General features: G+C 50.4%; 5 protein-coding genes across 5 annotated transcripts; 1 reads left to right on the plus strand and 4 right to left on the minus strand.

Moving 5' to 3' along the window:
- Positions 1 to 3,398: 3,398 nt before the first annotated feature.
- BU25DRAFT_423441 (uncharacterized protein) lies at positions 3,399 to 4,331 on the minus strand (the record flags this gene model as incomplete). The annotated part of the gene is made up of 3 exons (XM_033708216.1): positions 3,399 to 3,794; positions 4,039 to 4,277; positions 4,307 to 4,331. 3 exons carry the CDS (start codon positions 4,329 to 4,331, stop codon positions 3,399 to 3,401), a joined length of 660 nt encoding a protein of 219 aa, XP_033559567.1.
- A 57-nt stretch (positions 4,332 to 4,388) lies between these two features.
- BU25DRAFT_450125 (uncharacterized protein) lies at positions 4,389 to 5,097 on the minus strand. The gene is made up of 2 exons (XM_033709680.1): positions 4,775 to 5,097; positions 4,389 to 4,724 (listed from the first exon to the last, which is right to left on the minus strand). The coding sequence occupies exons 1-2, from the start codon at positions 4,845 to 4,847 to the stop codon at positions 4,465 to 4,467; spliced, it is 333 nt and encodes a 110-aa protein (XP_033559568.1). The 5' UTR covers positions 4,848 to 5,097; the 3' UTR covers positions 4,389 to 4,464.
- BU25DRAFT_423442 (uncharacterized protein) lies at positions 4,997 to 5,484 on the minus strand (the record flags this gene model as incomplete). Its single annotated transcript, XM_033708217.1, has 2 exons — positions 4,997 to 5,097; positions 5,148 to 5,484. The coding sequence occupies 2 exons, from the start codon at positions 5,482 to 5,484 to the stop codon at positions 4,997 to 4,999; spliced, it is 438 nt and encodes a 145-aa protein (XP_033559569.1).
- A 2,584-nt stretch (positions 5,485 to 8,068) lies between these two features.
- Positions 8,069 to 10,195, minus strand: BU25DRAFT_423443 (uncharacterized protein; the record flags this gene model as incomplete). Its single annotated transcript, XM_033708218.1, has 2 exons — positions 8,069 to 9,665; positions 9,735 to 10,195. 2 exons carry the CDS (start codon positions 10,193 to 10,195, stop codon positions 8,069 to 8,071), a joined length of 2,058 nt encoding a protein of 685 aa, XP_033559570.1.
- A 5,673-nt stretch (positions 10,196 to 15,868) lies between these two features.
- On the plus strand, positions 15,869 to 17,665 carry BU25DRAFT_473967 (uncharacterized protein). Its single transcript, XM_033710890.1, has 5 exons — positions 15,869 to 16,055; positions 16,245 to 16,294; positions 16,371 to 16,421; positions 16,563 to 16,653; positions 16,712 to 17,665. Exons 1-5 carry the CDS (start codon positions 16,049 to 16,051, stop codon positions 17,257 to 17,259), a joined length of 747 nt encoding a protein of 248 aa, XP_033559571.1. The 5' UTR covers positions 15,869 to 16,048; the 3' UTR covers positions 17,260 to 17,665.
- Positions 17,666 to 17,923: the final 258 nt, after the last annotated feature.

Raw genomic sequence — 17,923 nt, forward strand, 5'->3', positions numbered from 1 at the left:
TCCAAAACCCAAATTTTCCAAGCCTCTGTCTCTTCTTCTCTACATCGCCGGCACTACAAACACTACTTAACGGCAGCCCTATCGTCTCCCATGGCGAGGGCTGTTTTCGCGCTGCGCGTAGAGGAGACCAGGCCCATGGCTGGGCGCCCGACCTGGATAAACTCATTCTGAGTATCATGAGAGGTTGGGAATCAGCAGAGGTCACATCCCTTCATTTTGCATACGTGTTCAGCATCATCGAGTGAAAGCACTTCCGTTGTTCGTGCGATCGTCATTGACATTGCATGCAATGCTCGTTTTTGTGCTAAGCTATTCTGTCTGTTGAGTACGCACGTGAGGCTCCATTATCAGGTGCAAACTTTCCACTTCTGGAGGTACTCCGTTCGAGTTGACTGAGTGGAACATGCTGTACCGGTATGTCCTCATCAAGATACGGAATGGTGGCCCTTTACGTGAGACGGCCTCCAGTACCTGACCCTCTCTGTCCTTCAGCTTATTTGACCTTGTCGACGTTCATTCGTCCAGCACGATGATCTCATGCTTGCTGCGCTTCCGCTCTCCTATCACAAACCTACCATCCTCGCGCTCACGCTTGATACGAATGCCATTGCTATCTTCAGGTGCAGGCTCGGGTTTGATGGCTGTGCTCCTTTTTCCCTTGTCCTGGAGTTCGTCAGCAACGTTTCGAGCCGCAGAGCTACGACTCGTACCTCATAGTGCTTGAGCAGAACCTGGAGACGCACTCGGCCTTGACCTGCCAGACCCTTGTCGTGACCTTGGTAGTGGCTGATGATGGCGATCAGGTCCTCTGTGAGACTACCTGCGTCGTCGTCTGCTGGTTCGGCTTTAGGTGCGACGCTTGCATGGTGACGGCCTTGGGGTTGGAACCTGAAGGGCGACCACTGTAGACACTGGGCTACGTGGTAAAAGGTGGAGTGCCTCAAGATTTGCTGTTATCACGAGCTGCTAAGTCAGTCAACATTTGCGGAAGACATACGGCTTACCTCTCGAACGATATCCGAAAATGAACACAGCAGACGGCCCTTACTTTCGCTGGCCCAGGCACGTGGTCTGACCGGACTGGTGGCACTTTTAGGCACCAGACTTCAAGTCAATCAGCTCGTTTGTTGTTAATTCAATTTCGAGGCTGGCTTACCCCATCTGCAGTGACTTTGCATCGCCCTCGAGGGCTATCTCTGAAACGGCGGCGTGTGCTGTGTGTTCGTAGTACCTCCATCCGTCCGGGCACGTAACGTTCTCCCATTCTACCAAACTCAAGCTGAACGGTGATCTTGTCGAGAGATCTGACGCTGTGCAGTAGACCTTCATTTGGGGCGGATGCGTTATCATCTGCTGCTATGTATATCTGTGTTACGACTGGCTATTCGAGTGTGCGGCATAGGCATGAGGCAACTTAGCAATGTCAAGGCTACTAGAGCAGAGCTTCTGTTCTACCCATTCGTCATTCAAATTGCGCATGATCCTGTCGACTATCTGTAACTTCGGCAACTTATGCAACCTGGAGCTGACCTTGTCGACGAGAGTTCCGTCTCCCCAGATGCAAATTCGAATGTTTCGGTCGCTCGGTAAAGATTGGTCGAGGGTACAATTGATCGCGAACTCAGTACCGGCCTGAGCCTCGACATATCTGATTACATTATTTGCTTCTGGTGTAATGTATTCGTCCTCGTACTCGGGAAGTGCCTTGCCGTCGACGACAAACTTCGATCTTCAGTCCAGGGTAGTCGCTATGGATAGCCATGATGCTCGGATGTGGTTTGTGGAGTTAGGTGGAGAAGAAAGGAAAGCTGGCTAGTGACGACATCCATATATAGCTGTCTTAGCGTGACACTGACGACAAGTGTATGCTTGAAGTGAGCGAGCTTCCGCGACTTGGTGAACGCTGAAAAACTCGAGACACCCAAGCCAGGTGAAGGAAACACGCAGCCTCCAAACCGAATGTTTTTGCTTGTGATGCTGTATAGATACTGGCAATTGAAGGTACTGCAGGCAAGAAGCTTATGTATGGTATCTTCTTGAATACTGCTGCCGTTGTTCTGTGTTTGCTGGAGATCTCCAGGCTATACCTGTCCAGAAAGTCGAGCACTTGCGATGTTCGAGATTGTTTACAATGCAAGGCAGCGTTAACGAATCTTGTAGGTACTACCAAATGAATACTTCCAAAGTTGGGTGGGTTTTGCTCTCGCAGCGGCACTAATGCAGTGAGCATGATAGAGACGGCAGAGACCGGAGTGAGGAAGTTCATGTATTCAGAACGCACCAACTTCTCTACGGTAAAGTTTGGTGTATTTGCTATGCCGAGTTTCATGAATGGATGCGCAAGATAGCAAAACCGTGACCCAAGGTGTGTTGCATGTTGAGATGTTCATCTGCATCTTGGCCAGTACCGAAGATCGATCACCCTTCCAACTGTTCAAAAGCATCACCAGCTCATTGCTGCGTATCAGTGCAAACCGAAAGGACCGACGTTCCCTAAAAACCTTACGGTTCAGTCCAGTACAATGACCTCTGGGATTCTGGTGACGGCGTCTCTCGTTCCTTGCCTCAACGATCTCGAAGTCATCAGTTGCATCGCTGTCGTACGCAACAGGCATCATGGGTCGCTTGCGCTTGCTCGCGTTCTCCTTCTTGATCCTAACAGCTGCAGCCTTCTCGTCCTGTAATCGTTAGTATGTGCAGTATGAAAGGACATGGAACATACCATGAAGTGTTTGACAGGCTGACGGAGTTCTTCTGGGCTTAGTTCGTCCTCTGGCCGGTCTTCAATCGGGAATGGAGTAGGCTCCTTCGGGATGACGTGCAGAGCGCGCAGCGCAGCTAAAAGGTCAGGAACAGCTTCTCAGCTGATCGATTGGTACTTACGAAGTGATCGATGCTTGGAATTGAAGATGACAAAGGGCTCAGGCTCAGTATCCCTCCAGCTGAAGAATGTGGTTGACCGGCAGACCCGCGGTTTTGTCAGATTGTGATGGTTTCAGCACTAAGCTTCGAGCAAGAGCCATGCACCGTCACTTAAGTGGCTGTGTGCGTCTTGGCTTGACCTTTTATAGCCTTCTCAGGGACCACATCGATGCTGGGAGTGTGTTCGAGCATGCTACAAGGTCTATCAAGGTAGATGCCGCAGGTGCCTTGAAATCTCACTGTGATTGTGCTGAATGCCTCCACTCTACTCAGAAGGCCCTCGTCAACGCGACCCAGGTTATCTTCGACTGGTAAATGTAAGTGACACTTGCGCCTATTAGCCTCAGAAGAAGATAACTATCATGTCTAAGAACTTGTAGTGCTGACAGACCGTTTAAACCCCCAACTTCGAGTATACGCCATCTTCATAATGATACCGTCCAAGGGCGAACTCGTGCCGCTGATGTAGCCTGAAGTCACTTCCTTGCCATCAAGGTAAACGTATACGGCGAAATCCGGTGATGGAAGAGGGTCGTAGGTCGTGAGTCTGATGGAGAACTCGGCATCTGATTCGGCTTCGATGTACTTGGTGACTGTGTTGAGTAGATCTTGCGAGCTTTCGACGTCGCGCGATATTCTTGCAGTAGCACGCCGTTGACGAGTATATCGACCACCAGAGCTGGACCGTGAGGCAATACCGCCATGCTGGCTGACTTGGGAATTAGGTATGTAGGAGAAAGAGCTGTGCTATTGAAAGAAGGAAACGGTTGCAGCTGCTGTAAGGCTAGCCGGCTGCTGTGGTGTATCACAATGGAGAGGACGATAGTGAGAGATAAGTGGGGCGTGATCATCCATTTTTGCGTGTAATAACACTGGGGAAAGGTAGAGTCTGCCAGCGATAGAGCCAGTACCGTAGGACGTATTCGAACAGTAGTATGAAACGCAACCTACTCAACTCTACATGAACAGACCAAAAGGCTTGTATAAACGGTATCATTCAGACAACAATCCATGTTCGTGTGTAAATCATGGCCATCTCAGTCCAGCACGATCACCTCTTGATCAGTACGAGGTCGCTTACAGCTTCGCGTCTCCACAACAGCTAGATCGTCAGACCTCCCCTTGGGCATCTTCCTCGACGTTATATTCACACTTGACGAGACTTTGAACCCCTGCTTCCTGCTCAGCGCCTTGCTGCCCCTTGCGTTTACGTTGCGATGCCCGGGGAGGTTGTTTGCGTCTTGAAGCGACCTTGGGTTGCGAAGTTCCTGCAGAAGGCTCTGCTTCGGGCTCGGGTTCTTTGTCAACAATGACACGCATGGCTTTGAGAGCAGCTTTGAGACAGTGTTTGCGGCCTTCCAGTAGTGGTTCGACTGGTACTTACCTAACGAGCGGTGTGTGAATTGCATGATGCCAAAGGGTCTCGGTCTACGTAGTCATAGGCTCTTTCGGGTCCTGTGGAGGCTTTTTTTTTTGGCTTTGGGCTCACCTAAGCTGTTTGACTACCAGCTCCATGTGTCAGGGCAGAAATACTCTGAGTCCTCACATGGCTTGGTGCGAGCGAATATCACCCTTCAAAACCTTCTCTGGAATCGCACCGATCGTTGGCAGCTGCCTTTGTAGTATCGGTGCGCCTGGGTCCTCGGTATCTTGCGTGGAAGGCTTGACAGGGTTGCTGCGCTTCTCGGACCTCTCGCAAGGTCTGAAATTGGTGATCCAGCGGTATGACACTTCGATGCAACCCTTCGGCTCCACCTTCTTGCGCAAGCCTTTGAGATCTCCAGATCCTTCGACCTCTTCAACTGCGCAATTTTTAGTGAAGCGACTCGGCAAATTTATTACAGGCACTCACCAATCTTGAGCTCGGCGAACTGGTAGTTTTGGTGGTAGCGCTTCCCATCTTGCGTGAACGCAACACCCCTCATTCTATTAGCAGTACTATAGAAGCACTCGTCTGGCTCGATTGTCCAGCAAGAGCCGCGATTACCGTCTGTCAGCCCGCACCTTCACTGCGGCTCTTCCCTATAGGCTCCCTCCCGTGTAGATAAACACCATGTAGGTAGCTCTGAATACATCACGATTCTGAATACTTCCTTCCCCCATTGACACCGTCAACGGTAACGTTGATCACGGCCTCTTCCTCGATACTGTCACTAGTAGGTGGGGAACTACCAGCTGTCTTATAGTTAGCGATGGATGGGGGACGAAACGGTGGCTTGACGTACGGGTTGTGAGGTCCTTGAAGTAAAAACTTTGCGTGAACCGCGTCGAATCTACGGTTGACAATGCTCTCCAGAGGCGTTTCCAGTTTGGGTTGTTCAGGATATGACGCGCAACGTAGCTGTTGTTGCCTAGCTGCATTTCACACAGAGTGCCTTCATACGATGAAGGAGGTTCAGTGAACGTATACCTGACTTCAAACTCTTTTCCTGACTCTGCTTCGACGAATTTTGCTATTGTCCCTGAGGCTATTGGCTGGGGGTTGTCTTGATATTCGGGTAGCGACACATTATCAACAAGTATGTCCAATACAAGACCGGGGCAGTCGTCAAGGACAGCCATAGCGTGAATAAGAGTATCACCCTACCGAATCAATGGCAACGGTCAAATAGAAGTGTCAATAAAGAATTGTAGGGGCAATTGACAGCTGCGCAGGCGGTCTCTCCGCATGACCAGCAGCAAACATGGGGGCGATGCATTGTCACAATCAGTCAGCTCGAATGGTGTTGGCAAAAGTGTAGGCGACAGAGGATATGGCTACGCTTTTAAGTGGTCTACGCAGAAAGGTCGGCAGCCTCTGCATGAGGTATCACTGTACCTTTAAGTGATAAGGAACTGTCATCAAGCTCCCGTGGCGGCTAAGCGGTCGTACTCGAGCGTTTTGGAAAAGTTGAAGTCCTTCCAGCTAGACTGCAAGGTTGACAAACTGCGCCGTTTCCAGAGGTCTAAGCCCGAGTCCAATCCAAAACATCCGTACATGCGCGTTCGTGATAGGGCTTGACGTGTGAAGTGAAATCATCCTGTACGATTATGTGAGCTGGAAACGCATTACGAAAGCATACCTCTGGGGGAGACCTCGGTTCTCCCAAAAGAAGAACTTCGAAACGAGCTCTTCAAGTTCCCCGCTTGCCGCAAGCATCACTCCAGCCTTAGTCCACCCGCACATCCCCCTTTAGACTACCACACGGAGCACCGCACCACAACAGCATCTCGATGCTCCCTTCTCGAAAAGAGCTTCATAATCGCCCCGCGGCACTTGCACCGGGAAGAAGTCCATCTGCAGCTCACCCAATCAAGCCATCGTAGTGACGCATCGGCATCAGGATCGGCAGTCCTATGCCGTTCCGTTCCACTGAGTCTGTGCAACTCGACCCGTCCTTCACGCGTCACCTTTGCGACTGCAAAAGCAAGTCGCCGCGGAAGACCTGCCAGAACAAAAAAATTGGATGCAAGCTCAATCAGGACGTCGATAAGGTTACCAAGCGCAACCGCCCAACCATCGTTTTGGTGCTCATGACGAAGTCGATAGAGAAGAAGTTCAAGCCACGTTTCAAGCTTGCGAGAGAGTTCGCAAGGCTAAGCGCATGAGCAACGTGACGGCAGAGGTGTGCAAGCCTTCAGTTGTTTCCTGAAAACCCTGCTTTGAGCTGCGTTGACGTCGTCCCTCACGTTCCTGCGTCACCCACATCCTCAGAAAGTGCCCTTGTGACGCCTAAACCGCTTAACATCAGCCGTAGGAAAATTTGACGTCGCAGTGAAACAACACTTGCGTCTGCAGCATGTCTGGTGAGAATCGCCTTGAGCGTGGGGATGCACCACTTCGGCGTGATCGAGCACTCGACCGTTGAGATCTCGCTCAGCCCTACATGGCACAACGATGGTGGCTAAGCCCTTTCGGCGGTTGAAATGCGGACGGAAAGCGCGCGTGACACGGTCGGAAAGATCATCGGTCGACCCACCGCCGACGAGATGCTTTACTGCGCACTCACTCATCCTTCAGTCAGACTTCGTGATACTCGCGTCGCGCTCCCCGACTCATCCATCTGCAACCCTCCCGCTATCCCCGAGACCCGTTCACGTCCTTCAAGTTGCTTTTGAAATCCAAAATTATGCATTTTTACAACATCTAGATCTCGAAGTTTTGCTGCTCAGCCTCCATGTACTACCCCGCTAGCGCATCCGGGCGGGAACGGTAGGACATCTAGGCCTAGATCGCACGCACGCTGGCACCACGATTCGATATGGTCCACACGTTTAGGGTGCTGACAGGAACGTGTTTGTGGTGCAGATAGGTAGGGGTGTGGGATCTAGATCCGAGGTTTGAGGCTCTTCGGTGGTGTAGGCGGGTGTGGAGGCTCTCAGCTGGGATGGTAAGTTGTGAAGTTACTGTAGCGTGAGATCTTTGTGCATGTGGAGCTAGATTGGAAATCGGGGAGACCGATTTTGTGGGCATTGAAGGAAGCCAGGTCAGGTACAGAACCATTGCAGTCATCGGAAGAGTGTGTGATAGCTACAGGTGTGGTCAAGGAAGTTTGCAGTTTGCAGATGTCACAATGAAGAACTTGATGGAATTGCACAATGTTGTACATTTGAAGGTTGCTCGAATGGAGCCTCGATTACAAGAAGTAGACGGATATCGTAAAATTTGATCCAAAAGAAAAGGCTCTCTGGCCTGTAACCGTCTATTGACCATCATCGCTTTTGCTCATGCCAGAAAACTGTTCGTAAACATCGTACTATGCATCAGCTCGTAGAACGCTGCCAAATAAAATACCCATAAATCCACACAGACTAGGACTGTAGTGTACATCGTGAAGAAGCAGAATCCGCAACGCCGCGCCGAAGGATCTGTTCCGTCCAGCGAAACTTCGGATGCTATGCAAAACTGACCGGATAAAGGAAATGTCGCAGTCTCGTACCATGCAACGGAGATGCAATTGCGGAAATAATCGGCTGGACAAGTCCAGTGCGACTGCGACTGTTGCAGCCGAAGCAGCAAATTCTTCATGTGCGTGTTGCGCAAAAGTGATATTCGTCAGCGTTTGATGCCGCGGCTGCCTCCGCGGTCCGCGTCACCATGAACTTGCCGCCGCGGTCAACACCAAGTTCTCACAACAAAAAAGTATCGCGGAATTCAGATTCGGATTCAATCAGAACCACCACGACGCTTGTGCTTCCCTGGAAAGTCCACCTCGGGATGCACCACGCGCATGTGTCGCGTCAGCGCATCGTTGCGTGAGAAGGTCTTCTCCTCAACACACAATGCGCAGCGGACCTTCTGCTTGCGGGCGTTGTGAATGGTGTCCTCGTGACGGGTGAGATCGTACGGTCGGGAGAAGATCGTGTTGCAAGGCTTGCCGGTTGTGGGGTTGATGCGCTCACATTTGTGCGGCCCCGCTTGTGTGTTGCGGTCTAGGATAGCCGCTGATGTCATACTGGGGCCGAGATTTGCATTCCGATGACCCTCACGCTTGTGCTTCTGGAGCTTCTGTGGAGTCTCGAATCGCTGTGAGCATCCATGGTATGTGCAAGAATACGTCCCGGAGTCCGCGGCGGATGATGCTGGCTTGCGCAAGAACTGCTCGACGCTGGACTGGCTACCATTAGGTGGATCAGCCTCGCTGGCGCTAGACTCCATCGAGGTCAGGTGAGGATGAGCAGGAAACTCAGGTGTCTGTTCCACTGCCGAAGTCATGGGAATAGATCGGTATTGTGATGTCACACCCATGGGCATGCTGGACATGTTGCTGATCGCAGGAGTAACGAAGTTGAAGCTTGATGTTGTCGGTAGCGAAGGTGCAGTTGATGTCGAGAAGTTTGGTGAAAACTGTGGTGTCGCCCAACTGTCACGTCGGTAGGACTGTGCTGATGCTGTGTCAAAGCTGGATTGGGTGGTGCTCCTATATTGGTCGCCACCATTGTATTGGCCGTCGTACTCATTTGCGCCACCATCCGGGAACAATGGCATCTTCGAGTCCTCGTCCTCTCGGTAATCCAGAAGGGCATCCTTGGGCGAGATGGTCTTTACCACCGATTCCTCGGACCGCATCTGCGGCTTCATTGCGTAAGCTGCATCAGCCTGGCGGTTCTGCTCACGTGTTGCAGCAGCAGTGCCGAGCATTGGTGAGTTGAAGCTGTGGTTGGGTTGACGGTAGGGTGACCCCTTGCGGAATGGAGAGTCGCCACGCGATGCTGTGCTGCTTGGCGAGTGCGACCGCGCGTACTGCGCTGCCTGCAGCGCACGCTGAACGTTCTCTGTGGTGTTGCTGCGGTAAGGTGACAACAGCGATGACTGTGCAGGCTTTGACTGTTGTACTGCTGGTGCGGATACAGCGTTGGGATCGTAGAAATTGTCGGCAGCAATGTCTGTGTACGTCCTCTCGAACTTCGGTACAATGGGCTGCTGTCTTGTGTCTGGTGGTGCATCGTAAGTACAGAACAGATTGAAAAGCCATGAATCGACCTTGCGGAGAGTCTCACCATTTGCGGGCTTGACATCAGAGTCATCCAACGCCGTGTGTGGTGTCGCCGGTGAGTCGTAGCTAGACACTGACTGCCTTGCTGAGTGTGCAAAGTCAGGCACATCGTCGCCCTGATCCATCAGTGCCTGCTTCATCGACATGTGTGCAGCCATGGTCTGGTCCATGTTGGCCGGCTGTGCGTAGTTGTTGAAGGTGCTCTGGCTCATGAACGAGTCTTGAGTAGGTGTGTGCGAAGGAGTGGGCAGATGATTCGAGAATGACCTAGTTGATCTGTCAGCAAAGCTCATTAATGTACATGCAAGACGCGCGGTCTCGGGGTGCGCGACGTACTGATAGCTGGTTGCAGTTGCAGACTGGTACTGCGAAGCACTGGATCCTACCGATGAAGAAGAGGATGCGCGCTGATGTCCTTTGTTCTGGTTCTGTACGGGTGTCTGCAGTGACTGCCCTTGTACATTACCATATGAGTTCCAGCCGTTCGAAAGCATGGATGATTGGTAGAGAGGCTGGGGTGTGGGAGTCGACTGCTGGACGCGGATTGCCGGGTTCGCAAGGTCGGTGTATGCGCTCGTCATGAAAGAGTCGGTGACGTTGATAGGTGTGCTGTAAGACTGCTGCTGAGACTCAAGATAGTTGTGGAGCAGCTTCTGGTCAAACAGCTGTTGTTGTGTGGCAAAGTGTTGTTGTGGTAATTGTTGGTAGGCAAGGTGTTGTGAGGAAGGTGGTGACGGGATGGTCAGCGTATAGTGCTGTGGTACAATATGCTGACGTCTTGTGGGTTGCGCTAACATAATGTCGAAAGGGAAAGTAAGGGACCAAGCCGGGTGGCAAGTTGTTTTATACTAGTGACTCGACTGGCCGGTGACTCGGAAGGGCTCGCCGAAGGAGTGTCTCTTGATGAGGTGATCTGTGGAAGGCGGTGGAATGTTGAGATGAAAAGGTCCGGCTATGCTCGGACTAACGGCTTTAATTCTCTGTGTTTCCGAGTTGTAATGGATTGTAAATTGCTGAAAGATTTTGGGCTTGGGAGTGCTGGACTGGTGCGGATTTTACTGTGCTTTTGAACAACGTCATAGGAATGGAATGACAGGGGTGCGAGTGCCGTGTATGCATGGCGTTTCTAGAAGGCACGCTAAGGAAACGATCTGCAGTTTCTCAGCCCTAAACCCTGTACACCCGAAAAAGTGGCAGTGCTGAAAATTTCCAAACAACCCTGTCCGGGTACGATCCGAGAGACCAGGAAACGATGTCTCTAAGAATACCAGCCAACAGTAGTTAGGCATATTGGAGACTTACAGCCCTGCAGTCGCAACGTGTACAAGTTGCAGAAGGAACCCTCGTTTTTCCGCGTGGGATACTCGGTAAGATCTCCTTACGGAGATATGCGACACGCTCGGATGCAACTGTACGGTCGTATTGGGTGTGGGCAACACCTGCACTACGAGGCCTTCGCCTAATTTCCGGACAGTTGTTGGCGGTAGTGTATATCGAACATCGTGTTAGCCACATTCCCTGTGCATGTGGTACTATTCAGGATCGAGACAGTCGATAGCACTGCTGGCATAGGACTCCGTATCACAGCCACAGCTCTCGCCCATGAATTGGGTCACATGCCTGTGGCTCGTGCCTTGCTCCATTGTAGATGACTCCTACATTCACCTTCTTGACGGCCAGGACGTGCAAGTCCGCACACGGCCAAAGACGGTTCAACAAGGGCAGTCGCAAAGCATGAGTATGGAACGTCTACTTGCTAACAGAATATTCTGGTACGGGCTAGATGAATGCCACTAAGCTCGGTGGTCATACAACAGATGGGGATAGAGTTACTATGCAACGTATCTCACAGACTGTCAAACTAGCATATCCATTTGGGCTGTCAAAAGCCATGCTCGTTCACTCCGACGAGGCACGTGTATCCGCGATTAGTCCTTTCTCTAGCGCACATCTCTACACTGGGAGACTCTCCACTGGGAACTGTTTGAGCAAAGTCTGCTCAGCTGTAACGTGCCGCAAGCATCTCCATGAACAGCAAGCAGGAGTAGAATCGAGATGCCCAATGTGGAAGGCCCAAGCAGAGTTCGATTGGCTGAGAGCGTTTCAGGGTGCATGTAGGGCTGACACAGCCACGCGGGCGCGCCTTTCCCCGAGACTTCGATGGGTCTAGCCGCACGCCAGCATTCACTTTCAGTGGACTTGTGGATTGTAGGAGCTACTACATTACCAAGCCGCATACCGGTGATACTGAGGCTCGTTGCTCGTCACTGTTCGGAAACTTGACACCGATGCACTTGGGGAGTTTGCAGACAGAGATGTTCCTCGCACTCGCTTTGTCGCAACAAAGGGCCAAGCGTCGCTTATGGCCGATGATGTCAACATTTCCGGATCACGCACCCAGCAGTCTTCCACCAGCACAACTCTGCATCAACTCCTGCTTCACGATCTATTTTTGCGAAACAATATCCAGCGATCACACATCGTTGCCTATCTCTTCAACGTCAATATCCTGCTGGGCATCGACCGTGTGCATCACTTCTCAGACTGGGCTTCATGCAGTCATGATCATCGGCGGGTTACGGAATGGTGCCCGCCAGCCCACACTGAGTGGACTCTTGAGCGGACGCTATGCTGGCATCGACGTAGCGCAAAATCCCAGCAATCCGCAATTGCGGGATCGCGAGACCCTGCGTCGGCGTGATTCTGACGAAGTTTCTGCCATTCATGGCCGTCGGGGGTAACACGATTGCCGATCATGACGCCTGAGGCACGGAAGCATTACCTTTCAAGCCTATCATCATCGCGACGTTGATGAAGCGCTGATACTACATAATTTCCCAAAGAATGAACGACAGATGAGAGCAAGATGAATATGCGGTTGCATTCGCTCAACAACACCATCAGTACTGTTATGCAGGCGCTGCTCTTCCTTGCAGTTTTTCTTCAGTCGCATCTGCAAGAGAACGCTAGGGCCGCAGTTATCCACTCAACACCTTCATAGGGCTGAACCTGCGTAACGTCGACTAAGATTTGAGGTCACTATGCTCGTGGAGCACTACTTTCGCATCGGCCAATGTCATTTTTCGTCCATAATAGGAATTCTGGGTTTCGTCTGTCAACCGAGCTTCCTACGTCGTCTTGATCACAAACAGGATGCACCGAAACTCCTTGAGCACAGAACAATAAATCCAAACCGCAAACTAACTCGAGAGAATGCGCTTACGAGACCATGCAGTGCTTCCAAGAGCAATTAGCAACCTCGTATGGTGAGTTTCGATGCACCCTCTTGCAATGAACTGCACCAGAGCTTACGCTACTGGCAACCATCTCGGCGGTAAAAGTTGCGAAAGCGCCGAACACGCGAGCACACAAGCCTGTACGAACTTTGTCGCAACACTATTCGTAATCCATCAAGACTTTCGTATACCTTACTCATGCATTATACAGCGCTGACACCAGCATAAGTCTTATGAGTACGTGTACACGAAAGCACCTTTCTTCAAATTCTTCCGAATTTCGTCCAGTTCATGCAAGGACATTTGAGTTTTACACTCTATATGCAGCCATAAGCTGACAGGACGGAGATGTTTCGACCGTCCGTTCAGCTTCGGATGACGCCCCGCAGCAACGCTTTTGCAACGCTTGGAGTGCGGCTGAAGCTGAACTCGCTGTCTCGGCAATCTGCACTTGGGATTGCTGGAAAGTCTGGGGTAGCATTGTGGCCACCACGTGGGGTTGAAAGTGAACGGCACGCCTTGCCGACGTCGTTCGTATTCTGCACCTATTTTGGACGCAAGACTGTGTGTATAGACTGTTGTGTGATCTACATACGAGCACTATCCAAACAGCTATATTCCGTATATATCCACATGATCTTCAGTAAGGCTATTGTGACTTATACACGAACACGAACGATAATAACACTTAGTAGATGGATCACGCAAAGACTACTGATGATGACTACGAAGCCTATAGTTAGGGATCTGCCTGCCAATAGCCTACACTAAGTCTAAACTACACATGCTCTTCCTCATCAAGCTCATCGACTTGGTAATCCTTCAGATCCAACTCTTTCAGCCCCTTCAGCTGCATAGCATCGACCATTTTCTCCATAACCCGGACATGGAAATCAAACCATCCTTCTCCATCGTCACAGCCCTAGGTATATTTAGCCTGCTTGCTATCCTCCGTAGCGTGGAGGCTGTATGCATGCACAAGGAGCTGGAGAAACCGATCACATGATTGGAGAGAAGAGAAGGCACAATAGATTGTCCAGTATGGAGGACTCGGAGCCTTGCAGTACTCAACCAAGGCACCGAGGACTGCGCACTCATATGCTGAGCACCCGAGTCATTGAGTCATGATCATGTCGACTATAGAATCGTTAATACATCCTGTCGCAACGATGGTGAGATACTTACACCTGCGATCAATGGCGAAGCTGCCAAGATAGTTTGGACCAATTCGGATTAGTTCGTCTTCTTCTTGAACCATCTCGTCAATCAGCTGTGAGAACCGTTTAGAGTAGCGAGTCAACAGGCTTCGGCGAATATGATACGTGGTGTACTGTTCTACTTTGATGATGATGGTACCAGCTTCTTTCACGATATCACTGAGCATTGTTCAGTATACATCCAATATCGAGGATTTCACTTTCACATACCTCGTCAAGAGCGGCGAAGGTACGAGCGAATCCTTAGCGGATATTCTTTGGAAATATACTGATCTTCAGTGATTGGAGTGAGTGACTGGCAGCTCAACTTGATGTCTCGTTCGGTATGTCTACCACATTGTTGTCTTGCAGTGATTGCTCTCTCTGATAAGTCACGGCGTCTATAGTCTCAAGCTTTGGCAAACAAGTGTTCAGACCGGTGAGCATGGTCACTATTTTGAGGCGTAGACGTAAGCCTGCTATGTGTGAGGAAATTCAATTAACCGTTCGGTCTAAGTTCAAAGTCATGGAGGATGTAAATTTCGAGTGATAAGGCCATAATCAATGTATTGGTGCTGATACAACACAGAAAATCGATAGACCTCGTCCTCAGTTGTGTCGCTGCGGGCATGGGAGCCGATAATAGTGGGTTGACTGTCAGATGTTTCATCTTGAAACTATGTCTCAAAGATTGAAGGCACGTCACCAACGAGAGGGCCATGATCGGAGGGTGCGTGCTGGGCGACCATTTGCAAGCTTCTTCTTTCCGCCGCGCTGCAGAAAGGAGTTGTATAGGCTACTCCATCGGCAAGGAGGGTCACGCCTACAAGCAGATGATCGTTTTTGCATTCGCTAACCTACCTTTAAGCAGCCTAATACTCTAGCTGCTAATTAACATTTAATACGTGCACTTTAACAAAGACTTGCTGAACAATCTGCTATATCAGCAACTTCGTCAACAAATGCATATAGATTTTCTAATTGGTGTTATAGAGCGGCACGTGGAGATCAGATAGTCTGTGTCAAGACGGCGAAGAAGGATATGATTTTGCATGGATGGTGTGGAAATTTACAATTGTGAAAATCCATTGTGCTGTATACTTTCCAACATTTGAAGTTGCGTGCTCCCACCATCTTCTACCAATCTAGCGCTTTCGTGATCCACATCTGCACCATGTCAGTACGAGTAAGTCTTGGAAATATACGAAGGCTCACCATGTCTCCAGCCCCAACCCAATGACTCGCAGAAGATTGTTCTGTTATTCACGGCGCAATTCGTCTATGCATGCTCCTTTCATGATTATTTCTTTCATCTCTTCGGGGAAACCCGCGAATACTTCGGTGACATCCAGAAAAACGACAGAGATATGGAAACTCCTTCTTATGAGCTCCCTTGAAGTGACGATGCATCTCTGGAATGCGTGAGAATTTGGAATTGCAGCCCTTGTACGTACACACAAACACTCTCTTAGTTTCGACTCGGATATGTTCGTCGGCAGAAGGAGTTGAGACAGTTGAGCTCGACTCAGTATCCCTAGGCGTAGCAGTGACAGAGTCGGCATGCTCAAGAGACGATATTGTTGACTGAATTCCGAGGCATGAGTACACTTTTTACTGAACTGTTTGAGGGGAGGCAATCTCTGGCGCTGTGTTCGAAGCCATGTGCCAAGACTTGAGGTGCGTGTGTACTTTTTTCGTGAGTGAATTTGAACGCAAATTCTTAACATCACGCTCCTTCGAAAGTCTCATAGATAAGCCTACAAATGGATGAGGGACTGACAGTGACTCGAGTCTACCAACGCATATGTAACTGTGGTCTTGTAGGGCCCTAAGGATTGGTGTCATGCAGAACATGGCAGTTCTGTGCTTTTACTCTCTTTTTCATCAGGCCAGGCAATGAGGGTACGATCCTTCCTGTTTCTAGCCATGTTCCGATGAGCACTTGAGCAAGTCAGCATGGGTTCAATTACCATAAGTGGTCAAGAGCAAGACGCTCTAAGCAGAGCACTTAGGAGCAAAGAGTTCCATTGTCTTTCTTTTCTTTTCTTTCTTGTTTTCCGCTATACTGGCATCCTCCATTGTTGTATGATCTCCAACATTCTCAGCGAACATGTTGCAGTTTCAATAGAGCCTCCAACGCAACTTGAGCAGTAGCCAACAAGAGTTGTGGGTCGCGGGTCAGGATGGAAGCAACACTCAAATTGGCGGACTGCGAACCATGAATGGTACGTCTTCCCAGCAGCGCTGTCCAGATCAATAGCCTCTCCGTAACCTGCGAGGAGCCGCGGCAAACGCTTGCTGAGCATAAAGTCAGACAAGACCGGCTCCATGGACGGCATCGCGATGTGATGATGGATCAAATTATCTCATCTGTAGGACTTGCTTTCGCTTCCGATAGCTCACTCATGTTTCAGCGATTGTTAAGCGCACGTGCTGGTGGTTTGACCTGACCAAGGTGGGAGAGGTTAGTGGTACGGAGCGCCGTTGTACCTTTACCTCAATATAGAGGCCTATACCGACTTGGTACTTGTGACTTTTAGCTTCCCAACAACCTTCACAGCAAACCATCGCAGAATGATGAGCCGCCTCAGGTATGTGCCACCCACCGCTTGTGTACACAGTGCACATTGTAAAGCATGCTTATAACTTGAATTTCAGGACCATTGCTAGGGAAGGCGGCTTCGTGATCGTCGAGGACGCCCACGGCGTCAAATACCGTATTGTTGGTTCAGCACAGCGAGTATTTCAGAAAGGCTCTGAGCGGTCCGTGGAAGGAAGCTGATGAAGGCTGTGTGCGTCTCGAGGACGTGGAGAGCGGTCCCTGTAAGTTTCAATCGAGATGCTGACTTTGGAGAAAATGGACTGACCACTACACGTGTAGTCAACATCTTTGTCGACTGGCTGTACTCCGAGAAGATCGCGCAACAAGACGACAATCCTCCTGACGAGAAAGGCGCGCGTGACATGGAACTGGAGGCGATTGCGCTCGGCGACCGCTTCCTTGCGCCGGCCTTCGTGAGGGCATTGCATAGACATTTCGTCGACAGGCAGTTTGCAAGGTCGGTTACCGAATCAAACAAGGACCTAGCACCGCCCTTCAGTGTCATTATCTGCGCCTTCAGCAAGCTTGCCAAGGAGGATCCGAACCTTGACATGCTGGTAGATCTCATGCCAATAATTACGCTATTTCAGAACTTCATACGGAACCTGGCTACAAGGTCGGAGTCGAGCTTCCATATGCGTTCCTCCTTCGTTTCAGACATAGATATGGATTCTGCACTGCGGTCAGATAGGCAATGCGACAGCCACCCCTTCACTAGGAGCGACTCAAAGCGTGCGACTATTATGAACATCCTGATGCAGCCGAGCGCAGGAACTGCCCATGGAACAAAATCTGAGCACCCAAGCACGGCGAGGCGATGGGTCTGATCAGAAAAAATAACCATCATGGCCACTGTACTCAGAAAGAACATATATGCTGCCCAACGAACTCGAGGTTTTAATCCAAAATTGGGGCGGTTCAGAACTATGAACGGAAGCAGATCAGAGCTTCGCACGGGAGCGGATATACCTTTGAATGGGGGTGGTAGCGCTGAAGATGGTGATGCCAAAGCTCTGCTCGACAATTCAACCGAAGATTGGCTTCGAATCCGTGTCAGCCATATGCACTTCATGCAGCATTGCTGACAGCTAAAGGAAAATAAAAACATGCGATTCCTCAGCAGGATTTACCTCTGCGCTACTTACGAAGCTTTGAATGTATTCAAAATCGATGCAGTTGGTAGCCGATGGTGTGATATGATGAGTGGTTTCCCCGCGTGATGTATGAAACAGCCACTGCAGTCTGGTTCGTAATTTCTCCAGATTCCCACGTTTGACAGGCAACGGTGACAACGGCCAAGCGGCACCACCCGTCCTCACGTTACATCTGAGATACCAAGCTGTCCCGAGCTCTTTTCATCATGTGCTGTGCCTCGCTACCGGATAAACAAGAACAGGCCAGTTGAAGCACTCCAAGCGTTCCAAGACCTTGACGGAAATTCTTATCTCGCAGAAGGAAATGCAATATCTGCGCTTCTTTAGTATTGGGGTC

Source organism: Macroventuria anomochaeta, assembly GCF_010093625.1.
Source record: "Macroventuria anomochaeta strain CBS 525.71 unplaced genomic scaffold BU25scaffold_26, whole genome shotgun sequence".
In the NCBI taxonomy this organism is placed as follows: Eukaryota; Fungi; Ascomycota; class Dothideomycetes; order Pleosporales; family Didymellaceae; genus Macroventuria; species Macroventuria anomochaeta.

Bases quoted from the DNA above. Each gene is read 5' to 3' on its own strand.
- BU25DRAFT_450125 (XM_033709680.1), bottom strand. From the start codon at position 4,847: ATGAGGGGTGTTGCGTTCACGCAAGATGGGAAGCGCTACCACCAAAAC. The intron at 4,725-4,774 runs GTGAGTGCCTGT...AAAATTGCGCAG, and splicing joins GTTCGCCGAGCTCAAGATTG to TTGAAGAGGTCGAAGGATCT.
- BU25DRAFT_473967 (XM_033710890.1), top strand. The intron at 16,295-16,370 runs GTTAGTGGTACG...TGTGACTTTTAG, and splicing joins ACCTGACCAAGGTGGGAGAG to CTTCCCAACAACCTTCACAG. The intron at 16,422-16,562 runs GTATGTGCCACC...TTGTTGGTTCAG, and splicing joins AGAATGATGAGCCGCCTCAG to CACAGCGAGTATTTCAGAAA.